Below are 15,901 nucleotides of genomic sequence, written 5' to 3'. Positions count from 1 at the left end.
TCAGCGAGCCAGAGTGAGGCCCAGTGCATCCGGTCAAGGATTTCAAAATAAGAGCGACGGAGGACTACCAGGGGTGGAGAATTATAACAAAACTGAATAACCAAGTTGGGGTACAATTTTGAGATAATTGGACTTTATTTAAACATCTCCTTTCTTTACTTAGTCATGCATCAACTTCATTGCATATCATTGGAAATTTGTTCATGATCCTGCAAGGTAAATCTGACATAGACTCACAAATCTAAATTTGCCAAATCATCCCAGTTTTTAAGTTTTTATAAACATATATTAGTCGAGTCTAGTAATAATCAAATGTATCTAATGACACTTACAAATTAACGCATCAGCTGGCTAATAGTAATCCAATAATAGAGCTGCACCAATTATCAAAAATTATTCGATCAACAGAGAGAAATCAGCAACTATCCTATTTTGTTGATAAGTTGATCATGAAAGTCATTTCTTAAGCAAAAAATTCAAAATGTGATACTTCCTGATTCTCAAATATGAACACTTGCTGGTTTTCTAAGTATATAGATAATATATTATCTATATATCTATAATAATATTATAGTAAAGTTAATGTATTGCATTTGGAAATGTTAGATGGACAAACAAAACATTTGATGAAGTCACTTTAGGCTCTAGATTATTATATTAGTCTTACTTACTGTTTTCTATTGTTTTGGAAACCAAATCATTAAACAACAAAATCATCTACAGATTAATCAGTAACAAAAATAAACATTAGTCACAGAGAGTTAAGATTGCAACTTGTGTTGCCTAAATATAACATCAAACTGGTAAAATAAAACCAAAAAAACATGGAAAGGTCTCCAGTAATTAGGTTAAGTTTGTTTAAGGTATGGAGGCGCCATAAAAAATCTTTATTTTGAAATACCCAGTCTTCCGCTATTGAACTATTTAAATCTGGTCAGCTTTATGCAAACTACGGAGAGGCGCGGCTGTCTGACGTCACATCCCTTAAAAAGTTTCTCTTGTTACTTTATCCTGAGGCACCCCAAGCAGCGGGACCTACTGTGAGGTCTGGGGCCCTCCAGGGGCCCTCCAGAGGCTTTTAGGGGTCATTAGCATAAAAAGCAGGACTTTGATTTCTCTTTATCTTTTTAAAAGTAAAACCACTACTATCCAGCGTGATGGTAAGCCCTAATGGAGCCTATTCTTAAATTTGGAGAACAAACCACTTGCCACAAACCAAATGACACTCTGGAGGCCCTGCAGAAGTTTTTTCATGCTTGTTAATCCAGCCTTAAATAAAGTTTTAAATATGCCAAATAATTATGGCATGAGATGCCATAAATTAAGAGGTTATCTATGTCACTGGCCATATAAAAATTAAACAATGAAGTAAACACGGCATGTTTTACTGCAAATTAAAGTGATGTTGTAAAGATAACATGTCTCCATAAGCAAAAATATATCAAGCAAATAAAGGCAGTATGTAAACAAAATTCAGACTCAGGTACCTTCATAGAAATAAGGAGTTAAATATGTCTGATGTTTCTCGTAATGAACCACCTCCACTGCTAACATGCAACTTTACTCATGCAGAAGCCATAAATTAATTATGTAATCTTGACAGAGATATATTTAATATAGAGTGATGTATTGACACATTCAGATCTGCAGTACATTGCCATTTTTGCTTTAGCACGTGCAGTTTGACCAGACTTCAGAGCTGTCCACAAAATAGAAAAATTGCATGTTTTAAAATTGTAAATCAACACATTTCTGTAAAATTCTGTAAACTTTTAAAGGCCCACTTCACCTAAATTAAATGACATATTTTCCCACTTTAAAATGAACATTTGTATTGTCAAGGCAGCACCAATATGGATATTTTATTGAAAGAGAGATAAGAACTAAAAGGAAATGATGCATTACTCATAGAGAGAGATATCATTACTGCTAAAAACTGGATGTACACAACATAAGCTGCACAGTTTATAACCACAACAAAGAAAACAAGTTCCTAATTTGACACCGGACACGTCTCAGAGCTGAGTTCATTTCAGTAAATTTGGTCTCTAGCAAAGGAGGATGTGTACGTCTTCCTGCCAAACAACCACACGCCATCACGTCTATGGTTTACACACCTGGCATTCTGTGTGTCGTAACCAACTTCAGGAGGAAACAACAAGGTGGAGGTGGAGGAATGTCAGACTTTCAAGGTCAAGGACCATGCAGAGGCTTAATTTGCTGCATGTAACAGCGAGCACATAAAGGTCATTTGGCTTTTAAAGGATTGACCTCTGATTACTCTAAACAGACAGATTAGATTCATCAAAGGCTTTAGGGCCCCTTACCACAGCGAGGTGACGAGAAACTATTTAAAATGGTTTAATTTTACCTTTATGATGCAAAGAAAGTAGATAAAGAAGCTTGTTACATAATCAGAAGAGAATTTTTCCATCACTAAGAATCAGCAATTTCATTTCAAAAAGCACCAAATGGATTTCTATAACAGAGTCAACATCAACAGCTTGATTTAATCACATTTTGATTAAAGAAATGTTTCATCTAGAACCCTTTAACAGCCTTTCTTTCGTCCATTGACATAAGATTTTTTGGAGTAAATAAAGGGATTGCAGTGATAATCTTAAAAAAGGACTTTAGGCTGTTTCTGGATTGATTGGTGAGCACACTGATAAAAACTGAATCAAACAGGTTTTTAAATAACCCCGCTCTTTTCTTAAAAATACCCCTAATAATGACTTAAAGGGACAGTTCACCCTAAAATCAAAACTACATATTTTTCTTCGTATCTATAGGGCTATTTAATAATCTATATTGTTTTGGTGTGAGTCTCTAAATGTTGGAGATATTGGCCGCAGAGATGTCTGCCTTTTCTCTAATATAATGGAACTAAATGGCACTCGGCTTGTGGTGCCAAAAGCATCAAAAAACTACATTTGATAAACTCATCAACAATGTGTCTTTCCAGAAATCATTAACCAGTTACTCAAGATTATCCACAAAACTTATTGTGAACAGTTTCATGTTGGAACTATAAACTAGGGCTTTTTCTCTTGTCCTACAAACTACTCATAATAACCTGACAAAGTCCTGTGAAACATGAGCAAAGCAAACCATCTCCAACAAATGTTACATCTCTGATATATTCAATTTTTTCTCACAAAAATCAAAATGGATTTCTCCCTCTGCAAATTAAAAAAAAGGAAGAATATCTGAATGCCTAAATCAAAAACAGTGTACCGACCCAATTAACAAATATTCAAACAGCCGAATTTTCGAGTCCAGCCCCGCTATTTACTAAAGGTAAGAGGGAAAATATGTATTTTTGATTTTGGGGTGAACACTCCCTTTAAATGATACATTCTTTCCAAAAGGCTCTAAAGCTTTTTCATCAGAAATTTTGTTCTAAAATACCACAATGTATAATACTGAAAATAATACTAATAATAATACTAATAACAATAACATTATGTGTATGAAAAAGGTGAATGTTTTCCGTCATGTTTCAATATTGCAGTAGATGCAGGACATAAACAGCTGACAGCTAAGAATGCATACATTCCCCGACATATATTAACATTTTAGATGTGCAGCAGATATGACAACTTATAATGCAACATATCTATTTAATATTCAAGCAAAAATAAAGTGCAATAGGGTTAAGCACGGAATACAATCTTAATGACACCCACCCTGTAAATGCATACTGATAATAAACCTATAAAAAACATTATTAAAGTCCATCTTGGGGTTTATACACATCTCGTACTGTTAACTCTCAGTATATTATATCTTTATACCCTTTTATGGATTCTTCATCCCTTATTTTCCAAACCACTTGATCTCACAGAGCTCCTTTTTATCGCCTGTGCGGTGGCTCAAGTTAAAGTGTCGGGACTCGGTAATCATGCATAGTTCAGGTTGTTGCAATCCTCTTTCTTCACATTGGATTTTAATCTCACGTTCTTTTCGTTTGTCTTGTTGCCGTTTTACCACCTGCAGCTTCCATCGGTGGAGAGGAATCTTCTTTTTGAATCATCCACTTTTTTTCTTCCTGTCATTAAGTTATCTTTTTGCTTTATCTTTACAGGGAGCTTCGTCTGAGGCGGGAGCTGCTGTTTCTCTGTCGCTGACACATTGACCCCACCAACATACCATGGCAAACATAATGTTGTCATTATTAGTTACTCATTCATACAAACGCCAACAAACTCCGGCCTTTAAACTCCGGCTTTTAAACTCTCCAAATACGACCACATTGTTGATTTTCCTCCCCTCCAGACAGGCATTGTTGCCTCCTGACAGCTCAGTCGGTGAAAAGTGGAGACAGGGAGCGAATAGTTGGGCTACAAAAAAGTCTTTTTTTTTAATCCCGTGTCCCTCTACTGGACCCTGCTATAACGTACAGGAAGTCATTCAGAGTTAACAAATATCACCTCACTTCCAGGTGGCGGCAACGGGTCGAACGCCTGCACTCCCCTTGGTGCCCTTCGACCCTAGGGATTGACCCGAGCGGCTCCGCAGGTCACGCTCGGCGTTCTCGCTCTGCGCCTGCTCCTCGTCGTACCTGGTGAAACACAGATACGGAGGAATAACGCAGTGAGGAAACGCATATGAGGGGACTCTGGTTTCTCCTGCTCTTTGCCTTTTCATGAGCTATGGATTATGTAAACAAGGTGTTTTATTCAAACAATGCCTCACCGCGAAACACTGAGCCCACCTCACCCTCACCATTGTGTTTGAACAGACTCCCGCAGCTCTCTGTGGACTCAACACAGTGTCCCTTCGATAGCTCAGTTGGTAGAGCGGAGGACTGTAGTGGAAAATACCAGGCATCCTTAGGTCGCTGGTTCAAATCCGGCTCGAAGGAGTGACTTTTATTAGTGTTGCTCAATAGCACTCACTACAAGGACACTGACTCACTGCTATGCTGTAACTAGTTAGGAATGCGAGTACCTCAGTTTGTGACCTTATTCATAGAAACTCTGTGAAGTTTCACATGTTGGTATTTAACGAGTGGCTAAGCAGCAGATATATACAAAAGGTATCTATTTAATTTGACGAAAAAAGTGAATATTTGACCGTTCATATATGTACATTGTGATCCATATGTTCTCCCTTCAATAGCTCAGTTGGTAGTGTGGAGGACTGTAGTGGGAAATAACAGACATCCTTAGGTTGCTGGTTCAAATCTGGCTTGAAGGAGTTGATTTTAAGAGTTTAATCCCATAATCCACTGTTGTACATACTGTACAAGAGTCATACAAACCTAGATTATAACTTTCGTACTGTGTATGACGTGTACACTAAGTAGTAAGCGGTATTAAAATACATTTTGGGTGATCTGATCAAAAGTGAAATTTGTTCACATAAACCACCTGTTGAGGTGGTGTGAGACATGTTTGACTTCTTTTATTTTTTTTTAATCTAAACACTACAGCCTTCTGATTCGTCACCTACAAACACTTCGTCATGAATGCAGAACATGGTGGTTGTTTCGATGACAGCACTAACGCTCAATAGATTACCAAAATTACCACAGTTCGGACAAAATATTGCGTAGCCATCCATTGTTTTGCCCCATGTGGAGGGAGACGTGTTGAAGTCTGTTGACAGCGAGGTCTCCAGCTATTATTGACACAAGCATGAACATGACTCGCAAGCACGCAGAATCTTTGCATGTGAAGACAGAGAGACCACAATGTGATCAAAAGTTATTCAAGCACTTTCAAAACATTCAAAAACACGGCAGTGTGTGTAACTTCACCTCCGTCTCCCCTGCGTTTCATTGTTGTTGTTGTTGTTGTTTTTTTGTGTGTTTTCCGGTAAGTACCTCAGGCTTCTGATTGGCAAACGTGGCCTTACAGTATATGCCGCCTGTTGCTTTGGCATGCACTTGACTTGCATTTGTATTTTGATGTGGATGGAGATTTTTTTTAAATACTGTTGGTGTGGACGGGAATTTTTTTTGTAACTGAAGGTGCAAAATACGCATTTCTGAAAAATACCAGTGTATGTGTAGACTAGGCCTAAGTGTGTAAGGGTTAAAGTGATCCATATCGTGCTGAGCAGATGTTGAACAGTTTGTACACCAATAGTTTTATGTAGGATGACTTTTAGCTAGTGTATTTACCAGCTGTTTATCACTTATTGTTGTAACCTCATGAACAATAACATGACATTAACTTTTGCATAAAAGAATGTCTTTTGAAATGCCGTCAGACATTTAGTACGTTGACTATGTAACGAGTTCTGGTTAACTAGTAACAGCGGCGTGCTGTGCTGTTCCCTGTTTCTGTCTCCAATACTTTGAAGAGTACTTATAGATAGAACATTTCCAATGGATTTAACAGCTATTACATGGCATATTCAATTTTGGAATTTATTCCCTTAAAAGTCACTCCTTCGAGCCGGATTTGAACCAGCGACCTAAGGATGTCTGTTTTAACCTCTACAGTCCTCCGCTCTACCAACTGAGCTATCGAAGGTGGTACTAGTGCCTTCTTTTCAAAAATAGAAAAATTGCTGTACTATATATTGACCAAACAACTAAGAGCATGGAACCATAAGCCATCTCAGCACCGCGTACAGTGACAGTTCGTCCGTGTTTCAGGTGTTATTGCACAATACATAGTTAAAAGTCACTACTTCGAGCCGATTTGAACTAGCGACCTAAGGATGTCTGGTACTTTACACTACAGTCCTCCGCTCTACCAAATGAGCTTTTGAAAGTGTGTAAACTGGCTAAAAATAGAAACCATCTAGAGTCCAGTAACTGTAGAGGTGAAACTTTCATGTTTGGCTGATATTTTTAGCAGCTGTGTGACCCTCCTCCTCTGTCAGAAGATGCTGAGTTTGTAGATTTTAACGTCACTCACAGGACTTGGTAGTTGCCCAGGGCCTCTCGGGGTGGGCTGCGATTCCAACGGCAGTCTGGGATGTCCCCGTTAGGCGTGACAATGTTGAGGGTGTCGTTGATGAGGTTGTACTTTAGGATGCGGTCGTTGGCTGTGCTGGAGGTCAGCGAGGGAGAAGCGTTGACCTGAGAATGACACAGACAATGAACTGACATTTACACAGAATGATGTTATGCACCAAAACACATAGAGACAAGCAGAGCGTAATAATGTAAAGTAGGATCCAAACAGGCATGAGCACATTGTTTCATTTCCTCCTCTCCCCATTATAGAAGCTCTTATCAGACAGGAAATTCTGCTGTAACAGCTGTGCTCATACATGGAGGACAAAAAAATGTTGTAAGTATTAAGAAATAAAAAATGAAATAAATAAAATAATAACTGAACGTAGAAAGTAAACATGGAAAAAAAAGTTGATAATTAGTTATTTATTTGTCTGTATGTTAATGAGGTAGGAGGTCTTCACTCTAAAGCAGAATGCATTGATCTATTTATTTCCATATTTATTTAAACAGTTTTTATTTATATTTTATACATTTATGTCAGCATTTAAGTATTCTAGAATTATTTAAGCACTTACATATTCCTGTATTTATGTATACAATTTTCTTATTTATTTATACTTGTATACATTTTTTTCCCTGTTTTTATTTATACATATATTTACTTAACATTTTTTATTTATTCTCATATTTATGTTTACAAATATTTATTTATATTAATATTGATTTATTCATTACTGTATTCATTTAACATTAATTTATTTTCACATTTTTTTGATTCCTGTTTTTATTTATAGATTTATTTACATCTCTATTTATTCATACATTATCTATTTATTGATACTCATTTTTTATAGTCCATACTTATAGACATACATTTAAAGAGAGTGCCCAGGGAAAGATGAAGCAGCTAATTTGATATCAACAAATGAATTCTTTGAATAGATGGCACAAACAAAAAAATAGTTTAGCTTCTCATCTCTTTTTATGCATCACCTGCTAATGAAAACTGACTGCCTGCAGGATTACTTGCAGGAATAACGAACAAATGAAAAGCAATCTTGACTCGGTTTGTGGCACACATTTTTGAAGTCCCTCATGAGGATCCTTTATGTCCTACAACCACTTTCATGTTGCTCAAAATAGATCAGATTGGTGTCTATTCAACAGAAATAGTTCAGACCTAGCCTGGAAACCCAGCAACTCATTGCGCGGCTGTCAGAATGAGTACAGTGAAATATGACAGCCACATGACATGCAAAATGCAAAAAACATAACAGAATCATGACAGCGGCGTTCTGTTTCGAGTTTAAGACTTGCCAGCAAATAGCCTGTATCAGCCTGTGTTTCTTGGTACATACTCAGTTTGAAAACAGCAGTGTTTTTCAGCTGGAATAAATGGGTTAAAGACACACCTTCAGCACACATGTGAATACAGAAAGGCACACGTTCAAACACAAAACACACAACCTCAAGGGCTTTTAAAGTTGCTTATCACTTGTGGAAAGGAACGCGGAGTCAGTGTGTAAGCACGTTAAATATCTTTGGGCTCTGCAAAATACGCAACAAAAACAAGGCAAAGATTAACAATATTTTTTTACAGAGCAGGTGGTAATAATAGTCAATTAAAGCCCTTTTTGTGTGTTTGGGAGAGTGTATGCATGAAATAATTCCTAAATTACTCACCTCGATAAGCCATGGCTTGAGCTTGTCATCGATAATGATGTCATACCCGTAACACTCAAAACAGTGCTTGTCATTGTTCATCACAGGCTGGGAGGGAGAGCGGACAGATGGAATTAGGAGGAGGACTCAACTTACATTGATTGTGATATGTTGCGTCATATTGATGCAATACAGAATGAGTCATCAGGGAAATGTTAGTAACATCCAAATACACCAGTGGACATAACTAGCAGTACACAGAGTAGCCTGTGTGTTGTGGCCTGAGGGGAAGTGAGTCAGATCAGACAAGGGAAGTGTGCATGAACCTGAGTGCACTGTTGTGCTAAAATAAAAAAAGAAATCACAGAATTTCAGGGTTGTTTGTTTTACAGCTGTGTGTATGACTGTGCTGCTCTGCTGAAAACACTAATTACCAAAAACAGCCTAAAAGGAACAAGGAAAAAACACAACAACCGGAGGGATCAGCATGTGTGGTATCATGGTTTTTGTACTGTATGTGTCTGCAGCACTAGAGATGTAAATGGTCAATGAGCTGTGGTTGACTATAAATAATGTACATTTACTAATTTAATTAACTTAAAGAAATACTTTACACTGCAGATGATCATTTGTATATCAATAACTCATCCTGTGTTAGGCTGAATTTGTGAAGAGAACTTTCTACCATTCCTCCACAGTGAACGAAGAATCCAAAAACTGAAACAATTCTGGATTAATTGAAATTATAAGGGTCGATGTTTAATAACAGTGTGAGTATATAAAAAAAATCTGCTGGTCTACCACTGCCTCAATCTGTTAGTGTTTTTATTTTATCGTGTGAATCCGAACTAACAACTTTAATCATGGGTAAACTATGGGTTAAATCGCTTAAAAATCACTCCTGCGACCCAGAGTTGAAAAAGCAACCTAAGGGCCCTGACAACCCATCGAGCATCTGCTGTTCTAGTTTTTGCTGTGTGCGGTGGATTCAAGTGCAAAATCTTGGCTGAAACATGTGAGGCAATGCAACAATCAGCTTTCATCGCTGCTACTTCTTTGTTGTCGGTTTGGTGTGTGTGATATCTGATTTAACTTTGACAGTTCTTCGCCCTAAAGTTCAAATCTAGCTGTTAACTGCTTTTGTACAGTATGTATGTATGGACTACGAGTTTTAACTCTTAAAAGTTACTCCTTCGAGCCGGATTTGAACCAGCGACCTAAGGATACCTGATGCAACCACTACAGTCCTCCGCTCTACCAACTGAGCTATCGAAGGGATGTTAAAGGGTGAACATGCAGGTGGCACATCCCAGAGCTGCTTTCACATAGGCCCTCTTTACACCTGGTATTAATGTCCTGAGTGCTCAGCTTTGTAAAACAGAAAGGAGTGATGTGTTTATTTGCATGTAGAGTGGGGAAGTGAGATCAGATCCCAAGTGGTCACTCCAGACGCATGTGGAAACGCATTCTGATGCTAAAGAGGCCCACAGACTTACTGTGAACACACGGCTCTAAAGAACACACCATCCTCAATACTGTGCTCAGAATAAGACAACTCAGGTGACTTTTCTCACAGCATGTTGATTTTTGTGAATGGAGTTCTGAGATTGACCATCTTATGGACCTCTGGTTTACAGTCAACTGTGTACTTTTGACTCTTAAAAGTCACTCCTTCGAGCCGGATTTGAACCAGCGACCTAAGGATACCTGGGAAAGCCACTACAGTCCTCCGCTCTACCAACTGAGCTATCGAAGGTGTGTTGGAACATGTGAACATGCAGCTGCCGCATGCCTGAGCTGCTGTCACACTGGCCCTGTTCACATCCGGTGTTAACAGTCGTCCTGGGTGTTCAGCTTCTGAAAACGGGAATGATTGATGTGTTCGTTTACCAACAGAGCGAGGAAGTGAGATCCCAGGACAAGATGCATGTGGAGACGCATTCTAATGCCGAGTATGAACGGACAGACGCAGAGGTTTCCTCTTGTGATCCGATCACCAGTGACGCATGTTAGTACCCGGTGTAAACAGGCTCAGAGACTTACTGTGTACACAAGCCGCTAAAGAACACACCACCCTCACTATTGAGGGTCAGACAGCCTCTCTCACAACATGTTCAATTTTGTGAATTAAGCATCAAGAATGACTATCTTCTGAACTTACAGTTTATTATCATAAAAAGATATTCATACTGTATAAATATATATAATATATGTGATTTTTAACTGCTGCTGTGCATGTTTAACTGTGGACTATGAGTATTAACTCTTAAAAGTCACTCCTTTGAGCCACATTTGAACCAGCGACCTAAGGATGGCTGACAAATCCACTATAGTACTCCGCACTACCAACTGAGCTATCAAAGGTTCACAAAAACTGGAAATTCTCTATTCAGATGGTCTGTATTTAATGGATTTACTGGTTATTAATCATCCTTAGTTGATTTTTTTTGTTAAAAAAACCCAACATATTATAAACTACTGAGTAATAAGTAATGGTCACATATTTTAGAATTTTATTTTTAGGTAAAAAAGACTTGATGTCCACTTACAGCCACGGCCTTCAGAGACTGCACCACGATCCAGTGGATCTGGTCAAACAGTCGGCTGGTCACCTCCTTCCCTCTGGTGCTCTCTAGGTACAAACGGAGGTTACTGACTGTCCACTTGCCTCCGTGGACGTGGTTGTAGTCATCCTGCATTAAAGGTACACAGTGTGACTAGATATTGAAATTCTTGTGGTTTTGGGGGTTTGTTTTGTTCTGTTGAGCTCTGTTGCAAAAATTTAGTGCATCATGATCTGCAATTCATCGACAGCGTCTTTGGAAGTTTTATCATTTTGTGAAACAACAAATATAGGTAAACAGACACTTAAAAATAATTCCTGCTTTAATTTAAAGGGGCAGTCCAACAGTTTCACCTATTGAAAAATAAGAAAGAAAGAAATAAGAAATAATGTCGCCTGGGGTTTTCAAGTACATTTTTTTATAGAAAGCTGTGTCACAAATTTGGGACATGGACTTGGAAATATGAGGACTACCATTTAGGGAGTGGCAATGAGTTGCATAATGGTAAATAGAGGGTACAAATTTGGAGCTTGATCCATACTATGAATTGATTAAAAAGCCAATTTTTGTTGAATTTGTCCATGGTACAAGGGCAGTTAATTTTACAATGCATTACCTAAAAGAAAAATCCTAAAAAAGACTTCTCAAATCATAGCATATTTAAGATTTCTGAAAGACTAAAATAAGACATTTTAATACCAATAAAGGCCTTATTTTTAGGTTAATATATTTTAAGACTTTATAAGGATCTGTTGAACTCAGTGAATACTGAATTGGTGGAATACCCCTTTAAAACACTAAGTTCTAATAATAATCCTTACATGTCATAACAGATGAGATGCAGACTTACCCCGTGTTTTTGGATGGCCACGTTGGTGAGGTGAACAAACATGTTGTCCAGCTCACTGGTGCTCGGAGTGTACTTGACTGTGCAGAACCTGCAGAAGCCGAGCTTGTACCTGAGGATGGAACCACAGAGAGGGTTCAGTCGTCGCTGTAATTAACAATTAAAGCATCAAAATCCGAATTATAACTGGATTCATTTTCCATCCATCAACCAGACAACTTCTCTATTGCAGATCTAGACTCAAAAGTTCAATACCAGAAAATACTTAAAGTAATAAAGGCTACATAAAAGGTTTTCACTAATCAAAATTTCCACTGAGGGAATCAAACATGACAAAACTGTTGTGATGGTTTGACTATTTTAAAATGCTAGAACAAACCTGTTGTCTCCTGTTAAATGTAGATTATTTATTACTGCTAACTGCTGCTGGTATTATCCAACATTTAGAGACTTATGTATATTCTCGGCTTACATGTAGCATTTCAGAGGCCGATATGTTGTCACCAGAACGTAGAGACGCAGGTCAAACTTCTTCCCTCCTATCAGCAGAGGATTGTCGATGTACAGGGAGATGACGTACGCCTCCTTGCCGCTTGATGCTGCTACGAACCTGAGGACGAAAAAAAAAGAAGCCAAACATTAGCAAATCACAACTGTCTGATGAAAATGATCATCAGTTTTGGATGTTTTTTCTGGGAATCAAATGTTCATAGAGTACATTATATAGGTTGTTGTGCGCAATTACATTCAAAATGTCACTACTGAGAACTTATGAGTACACTCTTCTTCACTAACTGAGCTGAGAATAGGAATAAAACAGGTTTGGTTTATTTTTACTGAATGAAAAAGAATATAGAGCACCATGCAAATCTATGTAAAAAGAGTAAGCTCACAAGAAGTGTTACAGTGATGTCATGGGTAACTCACGTGGAGGTGCGGCTGTCTCTGGACCACTTTTTGATCTGGGACAGTTTGTTGATGAGGAAGATGCCTTTGCCCTGAGCCTTCCCGCAGGGCTTCATGATCCAAGTGCTGGACGGGTTCTTGCGGAACTCCTCCACAAACAGGTTATAATCGGCGGGCAGCATGAACGTCACAGGGACGAAATCTGCACCAAGCGCAGAGCAAATAGTTAAACATATTCGCTGTGTTTTGCAGGACAGATAATGCACATTTCTTTCTCTAATGGATACCTAAATATATGTATTTCCCGTTTTCGTCCTTCTCTGCCAACGGACTGCTCTCCTTCTCCAGCTCCTTGCGGTAGCGTTTGATGTTCTTGATCATCAGGTCCTTCCTGGTCAGCTCGTAGTGGTTTGGGAAGTGGTTAACCATCTGCTCATCTGACAGGCGGTAGCCAGTGTCCACGCTGAACACAGTTCTGATGGTCTGGATGCTCATCCTACATGTGGGCACAAATAAATCTGCATTATGGTGATCTGGAAAGCCTAGAAATGAATTTGGTGATGAAATATTAATAATAATAATAAAGTTTATTTATATAGCACTTATCAAAATTAACGTTACAAAGTCCTTTACACTAAAAAATTAAAAAATTAAAACAATGCACAGGAAACATACAACACAAAAGTAAAATTTAAAAACAATGGTTGAATTAAAAATCAAAACAGCAGTGCAAGCTTAAACGCAATTCCAGGAGTAAATTGCAGTATAATAATAGAATAATCCTTTAAAGAGAAATTATAGGAATGCCTTTCGATTAAAATAAGTCTTCAAAAGTAATTTAACAGAGGATAGTGATGCAGGAAGCCGAGTTCCTCAGGCAGATCTTTCCACAACCGAGGAGCCCAACAGCAAACGCTCTGTCGCCTTTAGTCTTTAAGCATGAGGTGGGAACAGTCAGCCAGTTCCTGTCTGAGGATCTCAGGTTGCGGGCTGGTTGGTATCGGGACAGCAGTACAGATATATTTTCTGGGGCAAGGCCATGAAGGACTTTAAAAGTAATAAGTAAAATCTTAAAATCAATCCTAAAACAAATCGGCAGCAAGTGTAAATTTATTAAACCTGAAGTAATGTGTTCCACTTTATTGATTTTAGTTAAAAGTCCTGCTGCTGCATTTTGCACAATTTGGAGTACATGAACTGACATCTGATTTATACCTGTTAAAAGACCATTGCAGCAATCCAATCGCGAGGAAATAAAAGCATGAATGATGATGATTGTGAAAAGGATCAACATGCACTGTATATACAGCTGTTGAAAGTTGCAGAGAACAGAGTATATTGAGTACCAGGAGATTGGTACTTTATATTTCTAATGTACAATATTTCAGCAGTGCTGGAGTGCAACTATTTTAATTTACTCAAGTACTGTACTCAGATGCAAATTTGAGATATTTTTATTTCATTTGAGTTTTTAAATCTCATGTCACTGTCTACTTCCACAACACTTCAGAGGGAAATATTGTACATTTTAGCCCAATAAATGTATTTGACAGCTCTAGTCACTGGTTACCCTTAAGATCAGGGTTCCTACAGCTTCAGGCAAATTCTATTTAATTTTTCTTACTTCCACAACTACCTATATTTGGTGCATAGGGAATACACTGTCCAAAGACTAAAGAATTAGGTGTCAGGTTAAAAAGGTGCAAACCTACCAGTAGAAATTCCAGTCGTCGTTTTCTGTGACTTGAACCCATTCCCTCTTCTCAAAGTTGTTGATGAGCACTGATTTCTCGATATCTGTCACCCACTTCACCTTACCGGCCATGGTGCCTCCCTCTGGGGTGGAGCACAAAACAACAGGTAAACACATTAAACAAAAAGCACTAAAAAAAATACAATGCACAGACAAAAAGGGGTGAAATGCATTCAGCTACCGTGCACCAAGGCAGTCACCTACCTGCAAATCAATGTCAGGAAACAGCCAGTCATCAGCATCAGCTAGCCGGGCTGTTAGCAGGCTGCCGGATCCTCCCAGGAGTGCTGCAGAGGCGGCTGGGCGGACATCACCCAGGCACTGATGCAATCTCACCACACTGTCGTTGGCTGGTTTAACTCATAGCGAAACGCGGCCACAGTTTGTCAGCATCACTAACAGCTCCGGCTAACAGCAAATACCTGCCTCCATGTTCGCGGTTTTACTGCTAACAGGCTACATTTATTGATCCCGGCGACGTGAAGCTGGACACAGTGACGAAACGCCCACCGCTGCTCTTCACAATAAAAGCCTTAGTTATTGAAATGTAATAAAATATAACAATAACAAGCATTTAATGCGACTTAATTGCAATTTCAAGCGAGTTTAAGAGCAAGAAATGTCTCAAAACTGTTAAACTACGTCGTTAAGGGCTTGGTCCTTCCGGGGGAATAACCTAGCAACGGAGGACGCAATGATGTCATGCAGGACGTCATTACGTCATTTTACCAGCAGAGGCCAGTGTTGGAGTCTATGGTTGAATTGTATGTGGAGTTTACCACGTTATATATATTTATATATTTATACACACATGCATAATATACATGAAGTATTACATACTGTCAAATTCTCGCAGAATATTGATTATTATAATATTTATTATTATTATTATTATTATTTTATTATTATTATTATTATTAATTATTATTATTATTATTATTATTATTATTATTATTGAATGTTATTGAAATCATCCAAATTAACCCAAATAATTATATTATTAAAGGTTATTATTATTATTATTATTATTATTATTATTATTACATTTACATTCCATTATATTCTGATAAAAACGATAATAATAACAATAATAGCCTTTATTTATAGAGCATTTTTCATACAAGTAATTCAGCTCAAAGTGCTTCACTATTTTAAAAAAAAATGCAGTGCAAAAAAAGATTAGACTATCAAAAGGCAGGCTACGATTACTAAAATATAAAAGTTAAAGTAAAAAGATAGACCTGTAAAAA

At 37.9% G+C, this 15,901-nt stretch overlaps 1 protein-coding gene and 4 non-coding genes across 5 annotated transcripts; 1 reads left to right on the top strand and 4 right to left on the bottom strand.

Moving 5' to 3' along the window:
* Positions 1-2,918: 2,918 nt before the first annotated feature.
* Positions 2,919-15,278, bottom strand: ttll1 (tubulin tyrosine ligase-like family, member 1). The gene is made up of 10 exons (XM_042511426.1): positions 14,856-15,278; positions 14,611-14,734; positions 13,186-13,394; positions 12,920-13,100; positions 12,465-12,602; positions 11,996-12,104; positions 11,131-11,274; positions 8,603-8,689; positions 6,876-7,039; positions 2,919-4,564 (listed from the first exon to the last, which is right to left on the bottom strand). The coding sequence occupies exons 2-10, from the start codon at positions 14,721-14,723 to the stop codon at positions 4,435-4,437; spliced, it is 1,275 nt and encodes a 424-aa protein (XP_042367360.1). The 5' UTR covers positions 14,724-14,734; positions 14,856-15,278; the 3' UTR covers positions 2,919-4,434.
* Positions 4,780-4,867, top strand: trnay-gua. The gene is given in 2 exon segments: positions 4,780-4,816; positions 4,832-4,867. It is a non-coding gene; the product is annotated as a tRNA-Tyr (tRNA).
* On the bottom strand, positions 6,399-6,485 carry trnay-gua. The gene is given in 2 exon segments: positions 6,399-6,434; positions 6,449-6,485. It is a non-coding gene; the product is annotated as a tRNA-Tyr (tRNA).
* Positions 9,771-9,857, bottom strand: trnay-gua. Its single transcript is given in 2 exon segments — positions 9,771-9,806; positions 9,821-9,857. It is a non-coding gene; the product is annotated as a tRNA-Tyr (tRNA).
* On the bottom strand, positions 10,251-10,337 carry trnay-gua. The gene is given in 2 exon segments: positions 10,251-10,286; positions 10,301-10,337. It is a non-coding gene; the product is annotated as a tRNA-Tyr (tRNA).
* Positions 15,279-15,901: the final 623 nt, after the last annotated feature.

The sequence above is a fragment of the Plectropomus leopardus genome, chromosome 22, assembly GCF_008729295.1.
Source record: "Plectropomus leopardus isolate mb chromosome 22, YSFRI_Pleo_2.0, whole genome shotgun sequence".
NCBI lineage: Eukaryota > Metazoa > Chordata > Actinopteri > Perciformes > Serranidae > Plectropomus > Plectropomus leopardus.
The sequence above is the reverse complement of the archived record's forward strand: the minus strand, read 5'-3'. Positions and strand labels throughout refer to the sequence as shown.

Excerpts from the sequence above, each read along its gene's own strand:
- ttll1 (XM_042511426.1), bottom strand. The coding sequence starts at position 14,723 with ATGGCCGGTAAGGTGAAGTGGGTGACAGATATCGAGAAATCAGTGCTC. Across the intron at positions 12,105-12,464 it reads CGGCCTCTGAAATGCTACAT|GTACAAGCTCGGCTTCTGCA; the intron begins GTAAGCCGAGAA and ends TTCCATCCTCAG. Across the intron at positions 4,565-6,875 it reads CTGGGCAACTACCAAGTCCT|GTACGACGAGGAGCAGGCGC; the intron begins GTGAGTGACGTT and ends GTGTTTCACCAG.